Source organism: Papaver somniferum, chromosome 8 (genome assembly GCF_003573695.1).
Source record: "Papaver somniferum cultivar HN1 chromosome 8, ASM357369v1, whole genome shotgun sequence".
NCBI classification, from domain to species: Eukaryota; Viridiplantae; Streptophyta; class Magnoliopsida; order Ranunculales; family Papaveraceae; genus Papaver; species Papaver somniferum.
The window spans coordinates 83,689,485-83,711,286 of NC_039365.1; the positions used below are offsets into that span (position 1 = coordinate 83,689,485).

The 21,802-nt window shown below is 36.5% G+C and overlaps 1 protein-coding gene across 1 annotated transcript; it reads left to right on the forward strand.

Moving 5' to 3' along the window:
• Positions 1–15,914: 15,914 nt before the first annotated feature.
• On the forward strand, positions 15,915–19,464 carry LOC113305721 (endoribonuclease Dicer homolog 1-like). Its single transcript, XM_026554730.1, has 7 exons — positions 15,915–16,045; positions 16,343–16,449; positions 16,602–16,801; positions 17,152–18,075; positions 18,352–18,516; positions 18,615–18,982; positions 19,154–19,464. The coding sequence occupies exons 1-7, from the start codon at positions 15,915–15,917 to the stop codon at positions 19,335–19,337; spliced, it is 2,079 nt and encodes a 692-aa protein (XP_026410515.1). The 3' UTR covers positions 19,338–19,464.
• Positions 19,465–21,802: the final 2,338 nt, after the last annotated feature.

A 21,802-nucleotide genomic window follows, 5' to 3' on the forward strand; every position in this document is an offset into this window, starting at 1 on the left:
GTATACATTTTAGCTTTGTATACATCCAGTAAATTAGGTTGTTGTTGTCTATTGATAGTTAGTTGTAGATAACTGCAAATTTTGAGGTTTATGAGTCTCAGTAAGCATTTATTTAGGCATGGAATCTGATGGATCAAAATAAGTAAGTACCTTTTATTGTTTGTTTCAGCAGTGACTTGATCTTGCCCCTTTGATGTGCATCAATATATACAATCGAAATTCAAAACAGAGGATTGCCGCATGCACATTCTTTTTATGGCTGGATAAAAAGAAAAAACCACATGCTCCATCATAAATAAATCGTATTAATATTGACAGAGATACCTAACAAAAAAATGGTTCCAGGTGGGCAAAAAGTTGTTCTTTGGTCATGGTGCATGGGCCTTTTGGAATTAACAAACCAAACCAGAAATGCAAGAGAAACAAAAAGTGTTCGAAACACTATTTAAAGGAACCCCACGTAAGGATAATGGGTATATGGGATAACGGTCGATGTAAATGGGTATCCAGTTTATCGGAGGTGCAAGATTAATGTGTATGCTCATAAGGATGAAGTAGATTTCTTTAACCAGTGATCATAGACTTGATTGTTCAATTCGATGCACACTTCAACGGGAGAGGACGACTATCATTGAGAAAAAATGTCTAAAAAAAAAACTGAATTTACAGTGGTTCTGTATGAACCGAATTTTTAGACTATGACAAAACCGCCCCCTCACATGGGGGTGGGATCCTCCCACGTGGAGTTAGCAGGGGGGCCACTTATGGTGGGTCCCACTAAGAGTTTTGTGAGGAGTGATCTTGCCATAATTTTTCTTCTCGGTTCAAATAGACTTTTTGCCGAATTAAATGGAAATAAAAACCAAAATACCCAAATCTTGGAATGCGGAAAAGGTTATCGATAAAGAAAGTGATTATTTGGATTTTCGCCAAGTATCAGCAAAGTCATGTTGGAGGATTTCGTGACAAGAATTAAACGAATATAAATATATATCTCGGAGACGTGGAACAAAAATTCATACATCTATGTCCAGAATCGCGATCCAAGTAAACGGATTCCCTATCATTTAGAAGGTGAGCAACAAGTGTTTTTCAAGGATAGGAATAACTTGGTCTTTTTTGGGTAGGGAATAATTGGAAATTTTCTGAGGTTAGAATCATACCGATTCTATAACAGAAATATCATAACATTTGTAAAGGATACGGAGAAACAAATAATCTGATGACCAACTAAATTTTTTTAGCACTTTTTGGGTTCATTTTTATGTTCATGAACACAAACTAAGGTTTATTGATTATTTATTTGTAAGTATAATGTAATGGTTGCTCATTTGTTACCCCTTTCCGAGCATAAACAAAAAAACAGACCCGTGCATCGCACGGGTGAAAAACTAGTCTTATTAACACCAAACTTTCTGCTGAACTTTGCAAGAATATCAGCAGTTTTATTACAGTTTTTGAAACAAACTGAGATTCCTATCAATGCATAGTTTTAAATATATTTATAGCATCTAGTATAATAGTCTCATTCTCCCATGATATCACTGGAGCAGCCTTATTAACATAGCCTTCAATTCCTTGAAGATCTGTCTCTAACACAATCTGAGTCGACTGCATTTTTATACTCCAATTGACAGCCTCAAAGAATGCAATACATTCTGCTTGCTCAAAGTTCTCTATTCCTTCATAGCACTTTGAGCGACGGCCCCTCCATGTTCTTTCAAAATCACGTAGGATAAGTGCAATACCCGTTAGTCAAGTGTTAGAATCAAAAGATGCATCGCAATTAATTTTGAGAAAAGGAGAGGCAGGTGGTTTTCAGTGTGGTTCTATGTGCAGAGTGTTTTGTTCTATGTTGCTTATATCATGTTGCCCACTGTATGGATTCTCCGTATAATTAGAGAAGCTTAATCCATCATGATGGATGAGATAGTCGAGGAAAAATCATTATCGGACGTACACAGAAAATCCCTCACACGTGTTAAGATGAAATAATACATCAAACGTACAAGTTTTGGCACCACTATTTTCTTGATGAATTATTTTGCGTAGTTCTTTGCTTAAAGGCTTTTTCCATTAAGACGACTAATACATCTAGGGCAGAAGTTTATGCACAACAACTTTCTGAGTTTCTAATAGAATATTGAGATTTTTTTTTCTTTTCCTTTCTGAAGCAATATGATATTGAGGATGATATGCAATGTACAAGTTTTTTCACATTTTACATGTTTAGCTTTTTTGTACTAGTTATATTGCACTCGCGTTCATATATAGCGAAATTATCCTTGTTGTTTAGTCTTATTTGCCAACGACCTCTTTCCAGTGTGGTTACTACTATCTCCTGTGTGGATTGTCTTATGGATGTTAGTATGTTATTTTCAAGATGCATACCTCAATAACGACTCCATGTATGATCGAATGTAGAGTATTTCGTATTGTAGCGCTTTGGATATAATCTCGTTTCCTTCCTCTTGTTTGCCGAAAATATCGTTTATGATAAATACTTGATGATCATGTGTCTCCAGTCATTACGTCTGATGTTCCCTTCGTTATGGTCAGTGCTTGCTTTTCTTCTTCACTCGAACTTGATGGCATACTCATTCTTCCAATAGATAGGCTCTATCAATAAGGATCGTTGAATCATAGACGTGTGCAAGCTCATATTACACCAAAATTGTACCAATGCAAATAGTTACAAAATCGTATCATTTCCCCAAATAACATGCGTTAGGATCTGTAACAAATTTTGGTAATAATTCATATATGGGTGAAATACATATTTTTTATATTGTTTTTCATTTCGCTGGCATATTTGGGTTGGTACAGATTTTGAGACATAAAGCATATCGGGGGCCAAAATGTACATATTAGTCCAATAACATATTTTGGATTACATAAAAGTTTTAGGCAGCTTTTATTTTTTTCAAAAGCACTTTCAAAACATATTTATAATATTTTCTCATCTTAGTATTTGGTGAAGTTTTTGCAAAATATTTTTTATGGAAAACACTTCCGATATTCTCCAACTTTCATAAGCTATGGAGGAGGAGCTTTTAAAAGCTCCGAAAGCAAAAGTTGTGGTCCCACCTTTATTTGATATTTTATTTTCTTTTTCTATCCTAATTTTATTTTATATAAATGACAAAAGTTACCCTTAAATTTATATACCATTTAATTGAACTTTTTTTTTAACTTATCAATAATAAAAGTAGGAGCAAAAATTAACAATTATTTAATTTTAGTTTTTTTTCGAAAAATTATATCTAAAAAGTGGTTAAGTAAAATAATTGTTATAGCATAGCTCGGTTGAACCCACCAAGCGTTGGTATGTCAAGTTTGGTTGTCATATTTTAGTGAATCAAAACTCACTTAGAGAGTCGCATGATTATTTACTAGAGTCAGCTTCGTATAGGTTAGCTAGAAATTTACTAGGATATGAGACTTACAAGTATTACGTGAAGACTTGAAGAATGTGAAGAAGTAAAGAGCTACAACGACGACATCATCCTTCCACTTGAGGTTAGTAATATTTGACTTGAACTGTTTCATTCCTAACGTATCTTTCAAGTCGTGCATATTGAAAACATAATTGCGAAGCTGTGAATGATTATACTCTAGTTAGACATATTAATAAGGAATTACAATACGAAGTATAACGTCTATCTTTTGAACTACGTAAATAAGACATCGACATAATCGTATGAATGCGATTGTGATTATGTGTATGGGTATGGGTATGGGTGAAGATTTCATCATAGGAAACAATGTTTCACATTTTTTTAAAGGAAGTACAATTCATAAACTTGTTTTATGAATCAAAAGGGAAATCGCTAGGCTTATTGGTATTGTTATTCATTGCAAATCTTTGGATTACCAATATGTGTGTTTAGTATAACCGCTCACAACTTGTTTATGTATCTTGGTAAAACTATTCACAATGCCTGACTTTTGTATTGGTATGACGTTTATTAGTGAAGCCGATCTTAAGTAATCACCTGAGATGGTATGATCGATACGTGTAATTGGTGTGACCATTCCTAGTCATTGGGTAACAAATCCTAGAACCTGGTTGGGACTAATTAATCACAAGATGTGTAATCGATCCTTTTAGTGGGTTAACAAGTTTTAGTAATTGGTGTGACCAATCCTATAACTTGTGCAACCGATCACAAGTAAGTGCTATAAATAAGTGGTAACTGATCCTGGTACTTATAAATAATTAGTCAACAATGTTTTGGAAACTAATGTGACCGATCCTAGTAGCTACTTGGAGGTAGAACCGAAACTTGTTTTGGTAGAACCGTGAAACCCATTAATGGTGATTGAATGTTATTGATCAGCCACATAGTTCTTGGAGATCAGATGAACCAATTCTAAACTCGTTTGGAAATGTGGCAAATCGGTTCCAAGATTGTAAATATGAAAAAGGATTTACAAAGTAAATATGTCGACATACTTTGAACATGTACAGTAACTCTTATCTTTTATTGTTCAAATATATTCCTTAATAACTAAAGGAGAATCCCGGATCGAAATAAATTGAGAATCTTTTAATTAAGGTTTTTAGTTTTAGGGTCCGGATCGCGGGACTCTCAATTTCGACACATACATTAGACACATCTTTATATCCGTCCATTATACTAAATCTAACGACAGTATTCTCTGCTGAGGTAGCTTTGTTTTAAGGCTTAAAAACTTATACAACTACTGCCCAAGCCAAGCCAATAAAAGGAAACAAATATAAAGCATATCTCTATTTATTTATTTTTTCTTTTAGTACGGTTCTTCTTCAAAATTGTTACTAATTAGGTTTATCGTTCTGAATTCATACCAATAAATGCATAGATATGCGATTTTTCTTAATCTTATACACTCTAATTGATTGATTATTTCTCTTAGGCTTCTTGATTTATTTGAAACAAGTTGATCCCAAATTTTGGTCTTGCTTTCATTAAACATTTGGTCTGAATTTTCTTATTGAGAAAAATTATATACGGAAAATGGGTCATTTGTCCAAATATTTTTAAAACATGGTTCAGATGGACGAGTAAAAATTAGTATGATAGCAAGATGAAACTGGATTCATCCTGACTTAAACTTAAAAAATAACGAGGATGAAACTGGATGCATCCTGATATAAATTAAAAATAAGAAAAAGTATTTGAAAATGGGTAGGATGAAACTGTTTACATCATGTCTATTTTTACATTTTTGTCCATTGAAACGATATCAAAATCTAAATGTCCTTTTCACCCAAGAATTGTTGATTTTGGTCTTTTTAACCAATTTTGTGAATTGTTTATTCAATATTGTAGCTTGTCCAAAGAGTTATTGATTTACTTTTCTTAGAGTACGTCGATGGGTAATGTGGTGTTGACATGTTCATCGCATTGTTTTTCTAGTTTGATAAAATTAATCTGGTCTCCGATTGAAGCAATACCGATATAATGGCGAATTGATTTGATTCGTATCATGCTGAAGAATCTAGCTAGAGTTGAAGTGGCAGTGTTGCACTCATCATTTTGTTCTTTCCATCATCAATAAAATCAGAACGGTATACAAGGATGCTCTTATTACAGCGAAAAAACATACAACATACAACACATTGCTAGCTGCTAGAGATATTTTCTTGATCGTGTTAAGTCAACGTTTCGAGCGTCTCTTGCTTCCCCATTGAAGTATACAGGTACTGAGAGTTTTTAACCCAAGTCCATGATTGATCCATACATATATAGGCTAGACTTTGAATTCTCGCAGAGAACTTCTAAATTTTGATGATAATAGTATGCAGGAGAACTTGTTTATGAATCTATGATGGAGAAACAAAGAAGAAGGTTGAAAAGAGTTTATGAAACAAAAGAAAAAATAAAGAAAAAGAGAACTTGGTAGATATATCCGGGAAGTTACAGCTGAAAAATATACATGTTTCATTTATCATCTAATCCCCATACCTGATTCAGTTTTTTTTAAGCTAAGTCCCCATACTTGATTCAGTTATCGGCTCGACTTATGTAGTGGCCGTCTAACGTTTTTAAGCCTTAAAACAATGCGACATCGGGAGAGGGTACTGCCTGTAATGGACGGATAGAAAGATGTGTTTAACCTCTGCGTCTAAACCGAGAGTTCCATGATCCGGACCCTTAGTTTTATATGCTTTTAATTTCCAACAATTAAAATGCATATCTTTAGAAAATAAAAATTGGTAATGTGCATTTACTAATTGGAGATTTTCTACTGAGATTTCGGTCAATATTTGGACAGAGCATTTCCAGGAATTATGAAAACCATATTTGCCCATATTGCATATCTTTGAGAATATTCGGTTTTGGAAATTCCTTGGTGTCCAAACTTCGTTGGTCTATTGAAGTTTGCATTTCAAGCAAACTAATCCTCAAAGCCAGCAAAAATACCTAGTTGTGTTGTTACTGGTGGTGTCGTCTATTCGGAGAGGAAAGTACCATAATTAAGCGAAATCTCTTACGATCGCTCGTTTTAAAGACTTCTTTGGGATTGGAAGCTCTACGAGTACCGTTGGTGGGAAACTAGATAATTGCAGTTTATTATTAGTTTTCGATTGATTTGATTGATTAACGGTTGTTGAACTTTGATTGCATTTAGTTTGTTCATGCTTGAGAATCTTCTCTTCTGATATAAGATTCACTCAAACTAGATCGAAGTTTCGACGGTGATCTTTAGCCTGTTTGTAGATCTAAAGACGTCTTGTGATAATCCATTGTTAACAGACTCCGTTTTGTGTGTGATTGATCAAAAGAGATTCAAGTTGATTGTGTGCAGGTGTTTATTGAAGATCTAAGAAGATTTGAAGACAAAGAAGATTTCTTATTTGAGTTCATAATCTTTTGTGTGCACAAAACTTGATCGGCTGGGGATCCAACTATAATCGGTTTATCTTTGTGATAATCTTGATTGATTAGTTGAGTAGATCGTCATCAATATATTGTCTTTGTGACTAAGAAGTATTGATTGCAAAATCTAGACACTTACTTTGGTAGTTGTTAAATATATAGATCTAAGAACCTGACAAAGGAGTTTATTGGGATAAACGGAAGAGCCTTTTGTCAAACTCATATCACTTGTTTGAAAAGAGTTGCTACCGAACAGATTTGTTGTTCCTTTACTGTTTGGAATACGAATCAAAGGAATTGTTCCAAGTGCGTGACTTATTACAAGTTGGAGGCGCAAGGATACAGACAAAACTGGGTGAACTATAGGTTTAGTTGCTTGGTCTCAACTATACGAAGTTGGTTTGGATTTTGTATAGCGTCTTAATGCTGAGAGTATTCAATTCTGGACAAGGTCCATGGGTTTTTCTGCATTTGCGGCTTCCTCGTTAACAAAATCTTGTCGTGTCTTTTACTTTTCTATTTCCGCAATTATATTTTTTTTAATTATAATTAGAAGTAAAATACACAAACGTTAATTCCTAATTCTTGATAGCAATCCTATTGTGTTTGGTTAAGTCTGAACCTATTATCAAGTAATCATACTTTGTTGTTGTATTGTCTCGATCTTATATTCATAGCCAGTCACACAAGTTATCTTGTTATCGTATTGTATCGATCTCGTATCCATAGACAATCACACAAAGTGTGAACCGATTAGTTGTACTGTCTCGACTCAGTCCATAGACAATCACTTTCGGAGAAAAGACTTATAGGTGGAAAAGTTTTAAATTGAGGTATATTTGGCTACCCTCGTCTTTTCAATAATACCTCTAATGATGATAATAATAGTAATAATTAGTAAATTTAATGTTATATATACTAGAGCTTGACCCGAATCGTAACGACACAACCTGCATAATAAGTAATTTTTTTCGGGTGTCAATTTTAACCCCTATCATTTTGTGTCAATTTTGACTCACATCATTCATTTGTTAATTATTCCCATAATTTTACAACTGTCATTCTTACACTCTCAGAGAATCTAGGTACAATCTCATGAGAATCTAAGTACACTCTCAGAAAAGAGAAACTAGATAATTTTTTAAGATCAAATGCTTGTAACATCATCTCTTCCAAAGAAAACTAACATGATAGAAAAATGTATTAATTATGCCATTTTTGTTATAAATCTGCAACAATGGTCTTCGTGTATGTATCACCACTACCGTAATACCTGGTTACCAAAACCAAAGCAATAAACGAGGAAGAATAGAAGTATAGAAAGAGAATACAAATATATGATTCTTCAATAAACTTACTGGGGTATACTGAGGCGAGTAATCTCTTAACTTAAGATATTTGATGCCCATCCCAAGATGTTGACACAGGTAATGGCATATATCTTCAGCATTTAACAATCTCTTTCATGTTCTTTAATATCACTTCAAAGGAGATTCTTCGGGAAATTATTTAATGAAAATTCACATTCATTAGATAAAGAGATTCAAATTTAAATTGAAAGATGTTAGAGCATCACTCGGTCGAACTCACAAGTTTTGTTGTCTCAATCTTGTTGTCAATGTTAGATACACAAAACTATATCTTGATTTCTAGTCTCATAAAGTCAAGTCTCGGACTAGGATTAGAGTATGGTAGTTGAGTGTCAGACATCACGGAATAACCCTCGAAGATTGAAGACTGAAGAACAAATGAATATATTTGCGAGAACTTCATCAACAAAGAGGTATGTGAAGACTAAACCATCCTATTTACTCACGAAATTTTCCATTCTATCTTATTAGACTATTGTTATAGTGTTGAAAGTGGTAGTAAAAGTTCGTTGCTCGGACTTGTAAAAGTTTAAAAATAAAAATATATACAAAAAATATTAACAATATGGGCAAGAGTACTGGGACTAAAGATTCGGCCGTTTTTTTTCTTCGAATGGTTCAGAAATTAATTCTAGCAATTATAGTTCAAAAACAAAACAAATATTAACTCTAGTTTATTGCCAAGATAGATTTTATAAAATATTACTTGTATTTCTTAAGCATGGCATATCAAAAATCCCTAGGACTAAGCATACTCCATCAAATGAAATCACAAGTAATTAATTAAAATATTAATTCAATTAAAATTTGTGCAAAAAGAAAATTAAAGAATTAATGAAATTACCACATGGATGAAATTCGACATCCTCCGTCGTCCCAGTGTTGGGTTTAGCTCAACATGATAAAAACACGCTCAAAATATTTATTTATTGCTCAAAGGGTGTTTACAAGGATGAAAATGGAGATGAAATAATAAAACAGTGAATGTGCGACCCACAAAAAGCGTACAAAATGAACGACACAGAAGAAGTGCTATTGTTACTGTATCTCTAAGACCCACACCTACGACACACGATAAACGACTGCTGGTGCAGGTCTGTTCTTCGTGTTCTTGGTGTTCTTCATCAGCAGCAGCAGCAGAAAAATGGCAGCTCTGCAACTCGTGAGTTCTTCATTCAGTAGCCTCCAAAACTTCCCCAAACTCTCGACACCCCCTCTGTTCAACCCCAGCAACCTATTTATAGCCAACAGACCCATCTAATCTCGCTCATTCACTCCATATAATTCTCCATTACTCGGAAAATATTTTTTTCCATTTTCTTCACTGTCAGCCGAGATATGATCTTCTCCATCCCCTCTGCCTGCGCATATGAGCTGTAATACTTCCATAGTTGCATAAACACTTAAGAAGATCAGATATCTTCCCCATTTAGTCCACAAAACTTCCCAAAAATTCCTCTCACAGAGAACTCGAGCGTATCTTCCCTGTTTAACTCTCGATTGAAAGTTAGCGGATTCTAGCCAAATTTAACTCATTCCAACGCTCAGAATAATCTTGTTATACTCAATAGATATGACCCAATTAATTCCAGCCATTTAGTCTCTCCACAAATCCATCGAAAATCAATTTGAAAATCTGCCAGGGAGAGAATATATTTTCCCGCCAAAAATGAAATTTGAATTATGAGAAGAAAAGTGTCCTCCCCCTAATCCTGTACGGGTGTCCCTTTAGCAATTGGGGTGGAAATAGTGATTTTGGGGTGGAAATAGTAATTTTTCTGGGTTCCTCCGGTACATTTCTGGGACGCTTCCCAGTGCATTTCTGAGGTGCCTCCGGTACATTATCCTGGGGTGTAAAACAATACTTTTCGAGCTCATTTCGCCGCAAAGGCTTATTTCTCTAAAAACATCTACCAAAACACAAAATAACACAATAAGTACTTAATCGAGTCTAACAATACAGAACATTGAGAACAAAATAGACACATAAATGCGTCTATCAAATACCCCCAAAAGTGGTCCTCGAGCAAATTTATTCTAGAAAGGAAAATCATTTGAACCCCTAGGTGGCCCTAGTGGCGGAGTGTTGTCTCCGGAGGGTTTACCAGAGGTGTACCCACAAAACCTTTACTCCAGACCCTAACTATCTACAACGAACCTTGGAAGGCACTAAAGAATCTCCTTGGTTGGCATACTTATTGACTACAAGAGGAAGTACCCTGATGCGAAATTCCAATTGATGTACACGAGTTTGCACTCAAGCATACTAAAATTCATATATAAGTGACAGATCTCTACTCAGATAGTTGCACTATGGACATCATATTCGGAGTCAAACTAATCATATGGATAGATCAAGAATATGGATATAGAAAAACATAGATGGTTTTGATGTTTACTAAGTGAACGGCGTTTCCCATATCTGTCTGAAGGCCTCCGCCAAAATGAACCTATCCTAATGGATTGAGATACTAGTCTGACTAATATCAACACACTGGCATATACAAGGGTACCAGTGGTCGATAACCTAACTCTAGGTCAAAACAACTGGCATATACAAGGGTACCAGTGGTCGACTTTATTGAATTTATTCCTTTTGGTCAAATGGTCTGGTCTAAAAAAAATTTTTTTTTCAACTCTTTTTTTTTTCATGGTATCTCAATCACTCTAATTCACCCTAGCATTGGTAACAACTTGAATCGTGAGACCCACCAAATCACTTAAAAACATATTTAAAAAGAAAAAATAAAAACAGAAGTGAAAAGGACTCAACGAGATATGGTGAAACTATCATGTTATTTCTAACACCTGAGCTCTGTGCTTTTATGAATAGACTCTTCTAGATGTTTCCATCTAATCAGATTGGTTCCTCAACTCCTACAACCAACATGCTTCCATCCACTTAGATTAGTTAGTGCCTACCTCAATACGCATAAATTTCTAGGCTCTGGAGTTTATTTATTGCAACTAAAAAGTTTCTCCCATACCCCCAAACTTAAATCTAACATTGTCCTAAATGTTCTAAAGATGAAACTAAAAGCATGAACAAGGATAAACTGTTACCATTTGAAGCGAAAGAGTTAAGGAAAGATATTACCGTGTCGCATGAGCATGGGATACCTCCCAAGAAGTGCTAAGTTTAAAGTCTTCAGCCAGACTTAGAAAAGGATTGGTCAACTCGAACCATAAAGTAACAGTCGAAATAACTTTGGGTCTTCAAAACCAAATAGAGCTGACCATAGGAAACTGCAGTGAACCAAGAAAATGGACAAGAATAGCATGCCCTTACCTAGTTTCCTGAAAACTATCGCTAATTGCGGTTCAGATTCAGGTTCTATGAAAGGGTCTAAATAAAATATTTTCCTCAGATGCATTTCCTCATAGGTTGGATCCAAATTATTAGGTCCTAGAGTATGGAAAAACTCAAATAAGAACTTAGAATCACAAAATAATAATAACCTAAATAACTGAGGATCCTCTAAGTCAATCGGGTTTAACTTACATAATTGACCACAGTGAGAGTAGTGGTCATTCTTAAGCAAATGTGTCGATTCTAATTTCCTAAAGCATTTAGGTCTAGTCTCAGAACTTAATATTCGACAATTTGGAATATAAACGTTCCCACAGTTGGAAGAAAACTATTTGGTGGGAAAACAAAGTCAATCTGGGGATCATAGCCTGGGCAAACCACATCAACCAGAGGATGGGTTTCTAACGACTGAACTCCTTCATGGACATCATTAGGCTCGGGAAAACGAGTATGAAGGTAATCTTGTAAAATGGTCGAGGCACAAATATCAAGTCCTAAGTGTAGGGACTTTATGAGAGTTAAAGGTAAGGCACTAGGGAAGTGATAATCACCCTCAAACTTAGAGTTTTCAGTGTCTCTAGATAGACCTCTAATTATTTCTTGAATTTACGTATCTTCAGAGTCCTTAAAATATTCAAGAGATTCTTCTAAGTTATTATCAGGTAGTGCATCTTTACTTATCTCTACGGGTCTATCTTCTTCTTCCAAGACTATTTTTCTAAGTCGCTAGACTCTAAAACAGTATTTTCGAAATGAACCCATTCCTCTAAACCACTATCGGCTTCGTAATCAAAAGGAAAAACTACATCGTCTAAAACGGTGGTATCCCTAATCAAATCCTCGTCCTTTTGAATAGATGAATAATCATAAAAATTATTTGGATTTGAACTAGAAATAATATAATCACTATACAGCTCAATTGGATTACTAGACTCCTGATCACTATGCCTACATATTTCGGATTCTTCATTACTGCTATCCTCATCATCATAGTACGAAAATGATTGAACCTTATCTAAATAAGTAGTGTCTTTTATTCTAACCTCGTCCTCTAAATTAGGCAAATATTCACTATTTATATCAAGGGTAAAATTGGAAACATTATTTTGGAAATTAAGATTATTTCGAGCAAGTCTTTCGTTCGTCTCAGCCATCAGCTTGAGCGATTCCTCTATAGAAATTTCACTCATTATTGTAGTTATTTCGTCTATAATTACACTATTCATCTCAGCTAACTTACATGTCGACTCAGTTAACTCCCTGAGGGACACTTCTAAAGGAGGAATAGGAACAGATGGATCATAAAAATGACTACTTTTCAATAGTTTGATTGTATCCTCTAGAGACGAAGAACTAGTACTATAATCTTCTTGCTCGTAAGATTGATGCATGTGTGGATAGTAATTGGGCTCACCAGGGTATGACCCATATCCTTCCAAAGGATGGCGTTCCCAACCACTATTCCCAACATGGTCATAAAAAGGATGATGTCCATATTCAAATTCAGGTCGATAATCATTATATTGGCTTCTATCATACCAGTTCGACATTCTTAATTGCAAGGGAATTCTACACAATCACAAACAAGGCTGACTCGACCAAATCAAACCTATAAAATCTAGCAAACAACAAGCATGATGGCTTCACTTAGATTGTTTCTAGACTTGCTTCTATCTCTCGAAGGGGAATTCGTTACAATTTAAGCAAACCCCTCTGGAATCAATCCGAGTCAAAGTAAGTTGAATTGAGGCGAGGGAAGCTCAGTGGAGCTTTGATACCCAAGGCCTCATCGCTATCACAAGGCGGCGCAGTCACGCGTTCAACTCACAGAAACCGTCATGAACTTCGAAGTATGCTAAAAGAATAACCAATATCCTTCGAAAAATTTTCCTAACAAGCTCGATACCCTATAGGTCTTTTTCTAATCAGATTTTAAAGATTGGGTTCGCGTTAGGTTTTGTTCTCCTAAAGCGGGCAAGAAGGGAGCGGTGATGAAATCCGAACCCTTATCTTGTTTAGGCCAGGCCTTGCCCTTTACTAGGAAAATAAAGACAGTCCAAATTCGTCCTCAATCAATGATCACCTTAAGGAATACAGTAACTCGCTTACAGGAGATTCGCGAGTGTTTCGATGGACTTACCTCCCGTACCAGACGGGGGATGAACCGTTGAAGTCGACTCGGGCCACGACTCCTATGTCATGCACGAACCCGATGGGACGAGACGATATAGTAATCGTCGTCCTTCCCTGCACACAGTTTATATAATTTTTTTTTTTGTTTAATAATACCCTTCCGTAGGGTTAAAAAAATAAATAAAGTCCAATTGTTTAAACTCCAAAGTCCAAAATAAAAAAAATAAAAAATTACAGTTTTCCTCACACACTCTAAAAAAATTAAAAATTAAATCCTAAAATTGTCCTTTTTTCTTCTCTTTTCGCTTTAAGCTTTTTCCTCTCCAAGTCCTTAGTGCTCCACTTCGAACCTGTAAATCAAAGAAAAAAAAGACAAAGTAAAAAGGAACAAATAATTAAAAAAAAAAAAACTAAAAATAAATCTATATACAAGTCCCCGGCAACGGCGCCATTTTGTTATAGTGTTGAAAGTGGTGGTAAAAGTTCGTTGCTCGGACTTGTAAAGATTTAAAAATAAAAATATATACAAAAAATATTAACAATATGGGCAAGAGTACTGGGACTAAAGATTCAGCCGTTTTTTTTTCTTCAAATGGTTCAGAAATTAATTCTAGCAATTATAGTTCAAAAACAAAACAAATATTAACTCTAGTTTATTGCCAAGATAGATTTTATAAAATATTACTTGTATTTCTTAAGCATGGCATATCAAAAATCCCTAGGACTAAGCATACTCCATCAAATGAAATCACAAGTAATTAATTTAAAATCTTAATTCAATTAAAATTTGTGCAAAAAGTAAATTAAAGAATTAATGAAATTACCACATGGATGAAATTCGACATCCTCCGTCGTCCCAGTGTTGGGTTTAGCTCATCATGATAAAAACACGCTCAAAATATTTATTTATTGCTCAAAGGGTGTTTACAAGGATGAAAATGGAGATGAAATAATAAAACAGTGAATGTGCGACCCACAGAAAGCGTCCAAAATGAACGACACAGAAGAAGTGCTATTGTTACTGTATCTCTAAGACCCACACCTACGACCCACGATAAACGACTGCTGGTGCAGGTCCGTTCTTCGTGTTCTTGGTGTTCTTCATCAGCAGCAGCAGCAGAAAAATGGCAGCTCTGCAACTCGTGAGTTCTTCATTCTGTAGCCTCCAAAACTTCCCCAAACTCTCGACACCCCCTCTGCTCAACCCCAGCAACCTATTTATAGCCAACAGACCCATCGAATCTCGCTCATTCACTCCATATAATTCTCCATTACTCGGAAAATATTTTTTTCCATTTTCTTCACTGTCAGCCGAGATATGATCTTCTCCATCCCCTCTGCCTGCACATATGAGCTGTAATACTTCCATAGTTGCATAAACACTTAAGAAGATCAGATATCTTCCCCATTTAGTCCACAAAACTTCCCAAAAATTCCTCTCACAGAGAACTCGAGCGTATCTTCCCTGTTTAACTCTCGATTGAAAGTTAGCGGATTCTAGCCAAATTTAACTCATTCCAACGCTCAGAATAATCTTGTTATACTCAATAGATATGACCCAATTAATTCCAGCCATTTAGTCTCTCCACAAATCCATCGAAAATCAATTTGAAAATCTGCCAGGGAGAGAATATATTTTCCCGCCAAAAATGAAATTTGAATTATGAGAAGAAAAGTGTCCTACCCCTAATCATGTACGGGTGTCCCTTTAGCAATTGGGGAGGAAATATTAATTTTGGGGTGGAAATAGTAATTTTTCTGGGTTCCTCCGGTACATTTCTGGGACGCTTCCGGTGCATTTCTGAGGTGCCTCCGGTACATTATCCTGGGGTGTAAAACAATACTTTTCGAGCTCATTTCGCCGCAAAGGCTTATTTCTCTAAAAACATCTACAAAAACACAAAATAACACAATAAGTACTTAATCGAGTCTAAAAATACAGAACATTGAGAACAAAATAGACACATAAATGCGTCTATCAACTATGTCGTATGATTTTAGTACATATAAAATTGCAAAGAAGAAATTTCGAGTCAAGCTTGTCTTGATAAATCTATCGAAATATGATTTAGGCATTGGATGTTCTTAGATCCATAACAATATTGGTTAAGAACAATTTATTGTTCATGAACTATTTTTGTTTCAAGTTGATCATTTGGAAATTATCCAAGCAAGATATGTGTTATCCATGTCCATTGGGAATCAAAGTTTGCGAATGAGATAAGGTATGCATACATGGTACGTGTACCCTTGGATCCCGAGTTCGTGGAGTACCGCTCAGCTTTGTGCATAACTTTGGTAAACACTTCAAGGACAACTTTTTTCACAAAATCTCCTGAGCTTGTGAATCATGGTTTAAGTCATAAGTATTATTGAACACCACTTATGCTTGTAAGTCCAATAATCATACTTGCCAATATGAATCATCACTGTACATTGTCCCAGAACCTTAAACCATAGTGTATATTTTTTTATGTAATTTCAAGGCGTACTTCTCACATGCTTACATGAGTTCCTAATAAGAATTTCATCTCTGAGAAAGTGTTTGCCCGGATCTCAAAGCTACATATATTTATTATTAAATAGACTCATGCAACATGATTTTTTAATCCATGACACTCTTGTGTTCTAGTTTCCTGCTAGAGTCGTCCTCTATAACCTAGGTTTCCTCATGGTGTGGATTTGATTTACAAAAAACAACCTCTTATTAGAGGACGAGGTGTTTCGTATTGTAAGAATCTTCTCTCTCCCCGATTCGAACATTCTGAAGGTAACCCATTTCTATAATAACTTTTGAAGTGTGGCTGTTTACGTCATTTTTTTTCTTTCCTTCTTTGCTGTCTTTCTTACCATGAAGGTAGGGATGTCTGTATTGTACTTTTTGTTTCCTTATACTTTTTGTTTTATTTTAATATTTTGTAGCGCATGAAGATGAGTCGGATGAAAATCTTAACAAAACATACTATGTTTTCCTCCCCCCGGAGCTGTGTTTTGTACATCCACTTCCTGGGTCACTTGTACGAGGAGCCCAAAGGTTGCCTTCAATTATGAGGAGAGTTGAAAGTATGCTTCTTGCAGTTCAGCTGAGGGATAGTATTAACTATCCAATTGCTGGTTCCAAGGTATGAATTTTCATTGGTTCGAATAGCTGATGTGTATATATCACAGAAGATGTATTTTTGTGCCAAATCCATCTCTTGTTACACACACCAAGGCTTGTGCTCCTTCATTGATCTGATGTTTAGCACCTGCATAAAATGCACCGCCTCTCTAACTCCACTATTTTGTTGAGCTCCAATTATCAATACTGTCATTATGTGGATCATCCTCACAAGGATCACATTATTGGAGACCTGTTACTGAGAAGATCATATAGATTTTATGATTGATCCAGTTAAACTTAAAAATTACTTGCTTAACCATGTTAGATCATGTTACGTCATTTTATTGATGCATGCTTCTTCTTAATCAGATCTTGGAAGCATTGACTGCTGCGTCATGTCAGGAGACATTCTGTTACGAAAGAGCTGAGTTACTTGGAGATGCTTACTTGAAATGGATTGTAAGCAGATTTCTATTCCTAAAATATCCACAAAAACACGAGGGCCAGCTTACAAGAATGAGGCAACAGATGGTTAGCAACATGGTACTTTATCAGTGTGCTCTGAATAGAGGTCTTCAGTCATTTATCCAAGCTGATCGATTTGCTCCATCTAGATGGTCTGCCCCTGGCGTTCTTCCTGTATTTGATGAGGATACGAAGGACACCGAGTCTACCTTATTTGAACCCGAGAGCAACTCTTCTGATCCACATAAGGTTGCCCTAGATAACAACGGATATGAGGATGATGATATGGAAGATGGTGAGGTTGAGGTTGAGAGTGACTCTAGCTGTTACAGGGTCCTCTCTAGCAAAACACTGGCAGATGTTGTCGAATCCCTGATTGGGGTATATTATGTTGAAGGTGGGAAGAATGCTGCACACCATCTTATGAGTTGGATCGAGATAGAGGTGGAATTTGACCCTGAGGAGGTGGATGCTGTTAAAAAGCCGTGTAGTGTTCCAGATAGTGTTCTGAAAAGTGTCAACTTTGATGCTTTAGAAAGTTCATTGAATATTAAGTTCCACGATAAGAGCCTGTTATTGGAAGCCATTACTCATGCTTCACGGCCTTCAGCTGGGGTTTCTTGTTATCAACGTCTGGAATTTGTTGGTGATGCTGTCTTGGATCATCTAATTACAAGGCACTTGTTTTTTATGTACACCGATCTACCCCCAGGGCGTTTGACAGACTTAAGAGCTGCTGCTGTAAACAATGAGAATTTTGCACGCGTTGTTGTTAAGCACAAGCTTCATTTGCACCTCCGACATGGGTCAAGTGCCCTTGAAGCTCAGGTTCATATTCCTCGCAACTAATTGCAATTCCATTTTTTTATAGGCTTCTTATTCGTCTTAACCAGTTGGGCATGGGACTAAAGACACTGAGGAGACAGTCTTTTGTAGGAATGACCTTTTAGGTTCCCACCAGTGGCATGGTGGGGTCTTCTTGGACTATGCGAATGATAAAAGTCATTTACCTGTCTGTTTGCCTCTCTTATTAATCTTTGTCCATGTGCCTGGAAACCTTGCTATTTCTCAGCAGCTTTTCTTTCTTCTTTTTGATTTATTCAGATTCGGGACTTTCTGAGAGATGTTAAAGATGAATTGTTGAAGCCAGGGTTCAACTCCTTCGGTGTAGGAGATTGCAAAGCTCCCAAAGTTCTCGGAGACATCTTTGAATCCATAGCTGGTGCTATTTTTCTAGACAGTGGACGAGATACCTCTGTTGTGTGGAAGGTAATTTGTGTTACTTAGGTAGTTCAATTTAAAGATGGCATGGGGGTATTTGTGCCACTGAATTACCTTTAAACCTAATTCTCGCGCTGATTTTATAGGTGTTCCAACCTTTGATGCATCCAATGGTGACCCCAGAAACACTTCCAATGCATCCGGTTAGGGAACTCCAAGAGCGTTGCCAACAACAAGCTGAAGGCCTTGAATATAAAGCTACTCGGAGTGGAAATTTGGCTACTGTTGAGGTGTATATCGATGGTGTACAGATTGGGATTGCTCAAAACCCACAAAAGAAAATGGCTCAAAAATTAGCTGCAAGGAATGCACTTGTTGTTCTAAAAGAAAAGCAAGAGATTGAAGAAAAGGAGAAGGGTGAGAATGGGAAGAAGAAGAATGGCAATCCAGCATTTACTAGACAGACTCTTAATGATATATGCTTACGGAGGCAATGGCCAATGCCTCAATACCGGTATTTTTTCTTGTTTGTATTTGAACTATGGATGAGCTATGGCCTAACCAGCTTTTGAACTTGAAGACTGTTTGTCCTCTTGGCCTTCTTTAAATGTGCGGCAGAAAGATTCTGGTATTCAGATTTTATTACCGTATCTATCTACTAACTTCCTTAATGTCATTTCTCTAGGTGTGTTGATGAGGGTGGCCCTGCACACGCGAAGAAATTCACATACTCCGTACGTGTGAATACTACTGATAAGGGATGGACAGATGATTGCATTGGGGAGCCAATGCCAAGTGTGAAAAAGGCCAAGGACTCTGCTGCGATTCTTCTCTTGGAGCTTTTAAACAAGTTGTATCCAAATCCATGAACAATTTCAACAGGTGCTATTAGGATTTATGCATCGACAATTCATTGGTGTAACTGGCCAAAATCTAGAAGTTGTCATACTTCTTTTTAGAAGTATATTATATGTAGTGATAAAACTGCTCTTAACCAATGCTAGTGTAACTGTTTCACCGATTATAATTCATCTTCTTTCTTATTTTTCACGGATCCTGTTCTTGTTACCTGGTTGTTTGTGTTGTCCTTTCGAGGCATGGCGACAAATCATGATTAGTTTCTTGATCATCAGGATTCATAAGTTATACCGGATCAGTGATAATCTGGATTACATGTATTGAAGCTAAGTTGGTTAGCGACACACTACATCAAGTCTAGAGTAGCTTATTTAACTGGAAGTGGAACCGCAAATTCTTAACTCAATCTATTTTTGAAATAAGTTTCGTTCAAAAACACAGCTTCTGCGGCTCTTGGGAGATGGGAACAAAATAATCACTTGGAAAGATAACTGGATTACAGGGAAACATGAGCCACCAGTTTCCATTGCAGTTTTTGAGTCGGCGGTTAAATATAACACTCTCAGTGATTTAATTGATGCAGATACCAAAGCTTGGAAAGTTGTCGTCATTCATCAACTTCTTTTCCCCTGAAGATGCTAGCAAAATCTCAAGTATGAGAATACCAGTTTGCTCAACAGATATATTGATCTGGACACTTACCAGAAATGGTCAGTTCACTGTAAAACCCGCATGCAGAAAGCTTGTGGATATCAAAACAAATGCAGCTGCAAACTATGATAGGGATATGGGTGTGCTGTGGAAGAAACTATGGCATCTGGATACTCTGCCAAGGGTTAAAACCTTTCTATGGAAATACATAAATGACATTATACCTTCAAGTGAACGAATGGGAAGAGTAGCAAGCTATAGTGGGGATAATTGCAGTATGTGTAATCAGGCCATAAAGACTACTAAGCATATAATCTGGGAATGCCCTTTTGCTCGTGCAGTCTGGACCTCGATCCCTGGTGCTAGAAGGAGCGTGGAATCTACCGATACTGGTGTTGAAGGTTGGATAAAAAGTTGGTTTACAAATGAGTTTGTAAATTTGGACAAGGACTGGATAGTGAAGATGGCCAACATAAGCTGGGAAATATGTAAGGAACGCTAGAGATGTGTTTTTGAAGGAAAAAAACCTAATCCAGTGGAAGTAATTCGTAGTAGTCAGCACGTCATTCAGATGACAGGGTCATGCATGAAAAAACCTGCACAACCTAGCAACACTAATAGCTTGAATAACTTAACTCAGCATACATGGATTCCGCCAACTGCTTTTGCTTATTCTATCTGTTGTGATGCTTCATTTACAAATGTTTTATCTGAAACTCACATAAGATTGGGACTGATACTTCGTAATACTGCAGGTGAATTCGAACAAGGACGATGCATCCATGAACGTGGACACATAGATGCAGAGCATGCTGATATAGAGGGACTGAAGCGGGCTATGTTATGGGCAGAAGAATTGGGACTACAACAAGTATGTTTTGAGCTCGATGCTCACAATACAGTACCAGCAGCCAATGGAGATTATCAAAGAGTCAGATGGGAATCACAAACAATGATCTTGGATATCATTAGTTTCTTTTGCAAGTATCCTTTATGGACTTGCAAATTTATCAGTAAAAAATATAATAAACCAGCTGATAAACTGGCCAGACATTCGCGTAATTTTCAAATTAGTAGTAGTTGGATACGTAATCCACCAAAATTTATCGCAGAAGCATTATATGCTGATATGAATGGTGCACTTGATTCCAATATCTAATAAAATTTCTTCTTAGTATCAAAAAAAAAAGAAAAGAAAAGAGAGTAGCTTATTTAACTTTATCAGATGTCGTACATCACATTCATCTATCACGCGTCGCTTCAACTTATGCGAAGAACTAAATCTTTTGTACAGATAGTTTGTCTATCTTTAGATTAAATGACCTGTAATAGTATTTTGTTGATCACTCTAAATTCGACCACCGAATTTATCGACATATACATTGCCTACATGGGCCGCGAGTTATAACCCCAAAGGTGTCATTATCCATGGACAAAAACTCCAATAAAACAAAATGTTCACAAAAACCCCATTTAACATAAACTGTCTATATTACCCTTTTAGTTTAAATCACCCCAACAAAAACAAAAATCAACCCCACTTTCAATTTTTATTATATTATCGCCAACAACAATAACTCATTACCATCAACTAGCAACACCACAACCACCATCCTCCGCCGACCACCACCACCGATCGCCGCCGACCACCACCATCAACGACTACCAGTCGCCACCCACCACCGCTGCAAACCACCACCACCTCCGCCACGGCCGTCCACGACCACCACCGCGCCACCATCGTCGCAGCCGACCACCACCACCGACTATCACCACATACCACTGCCGACGACGACCACCACCGTCGCCGAGCAACATTACCATT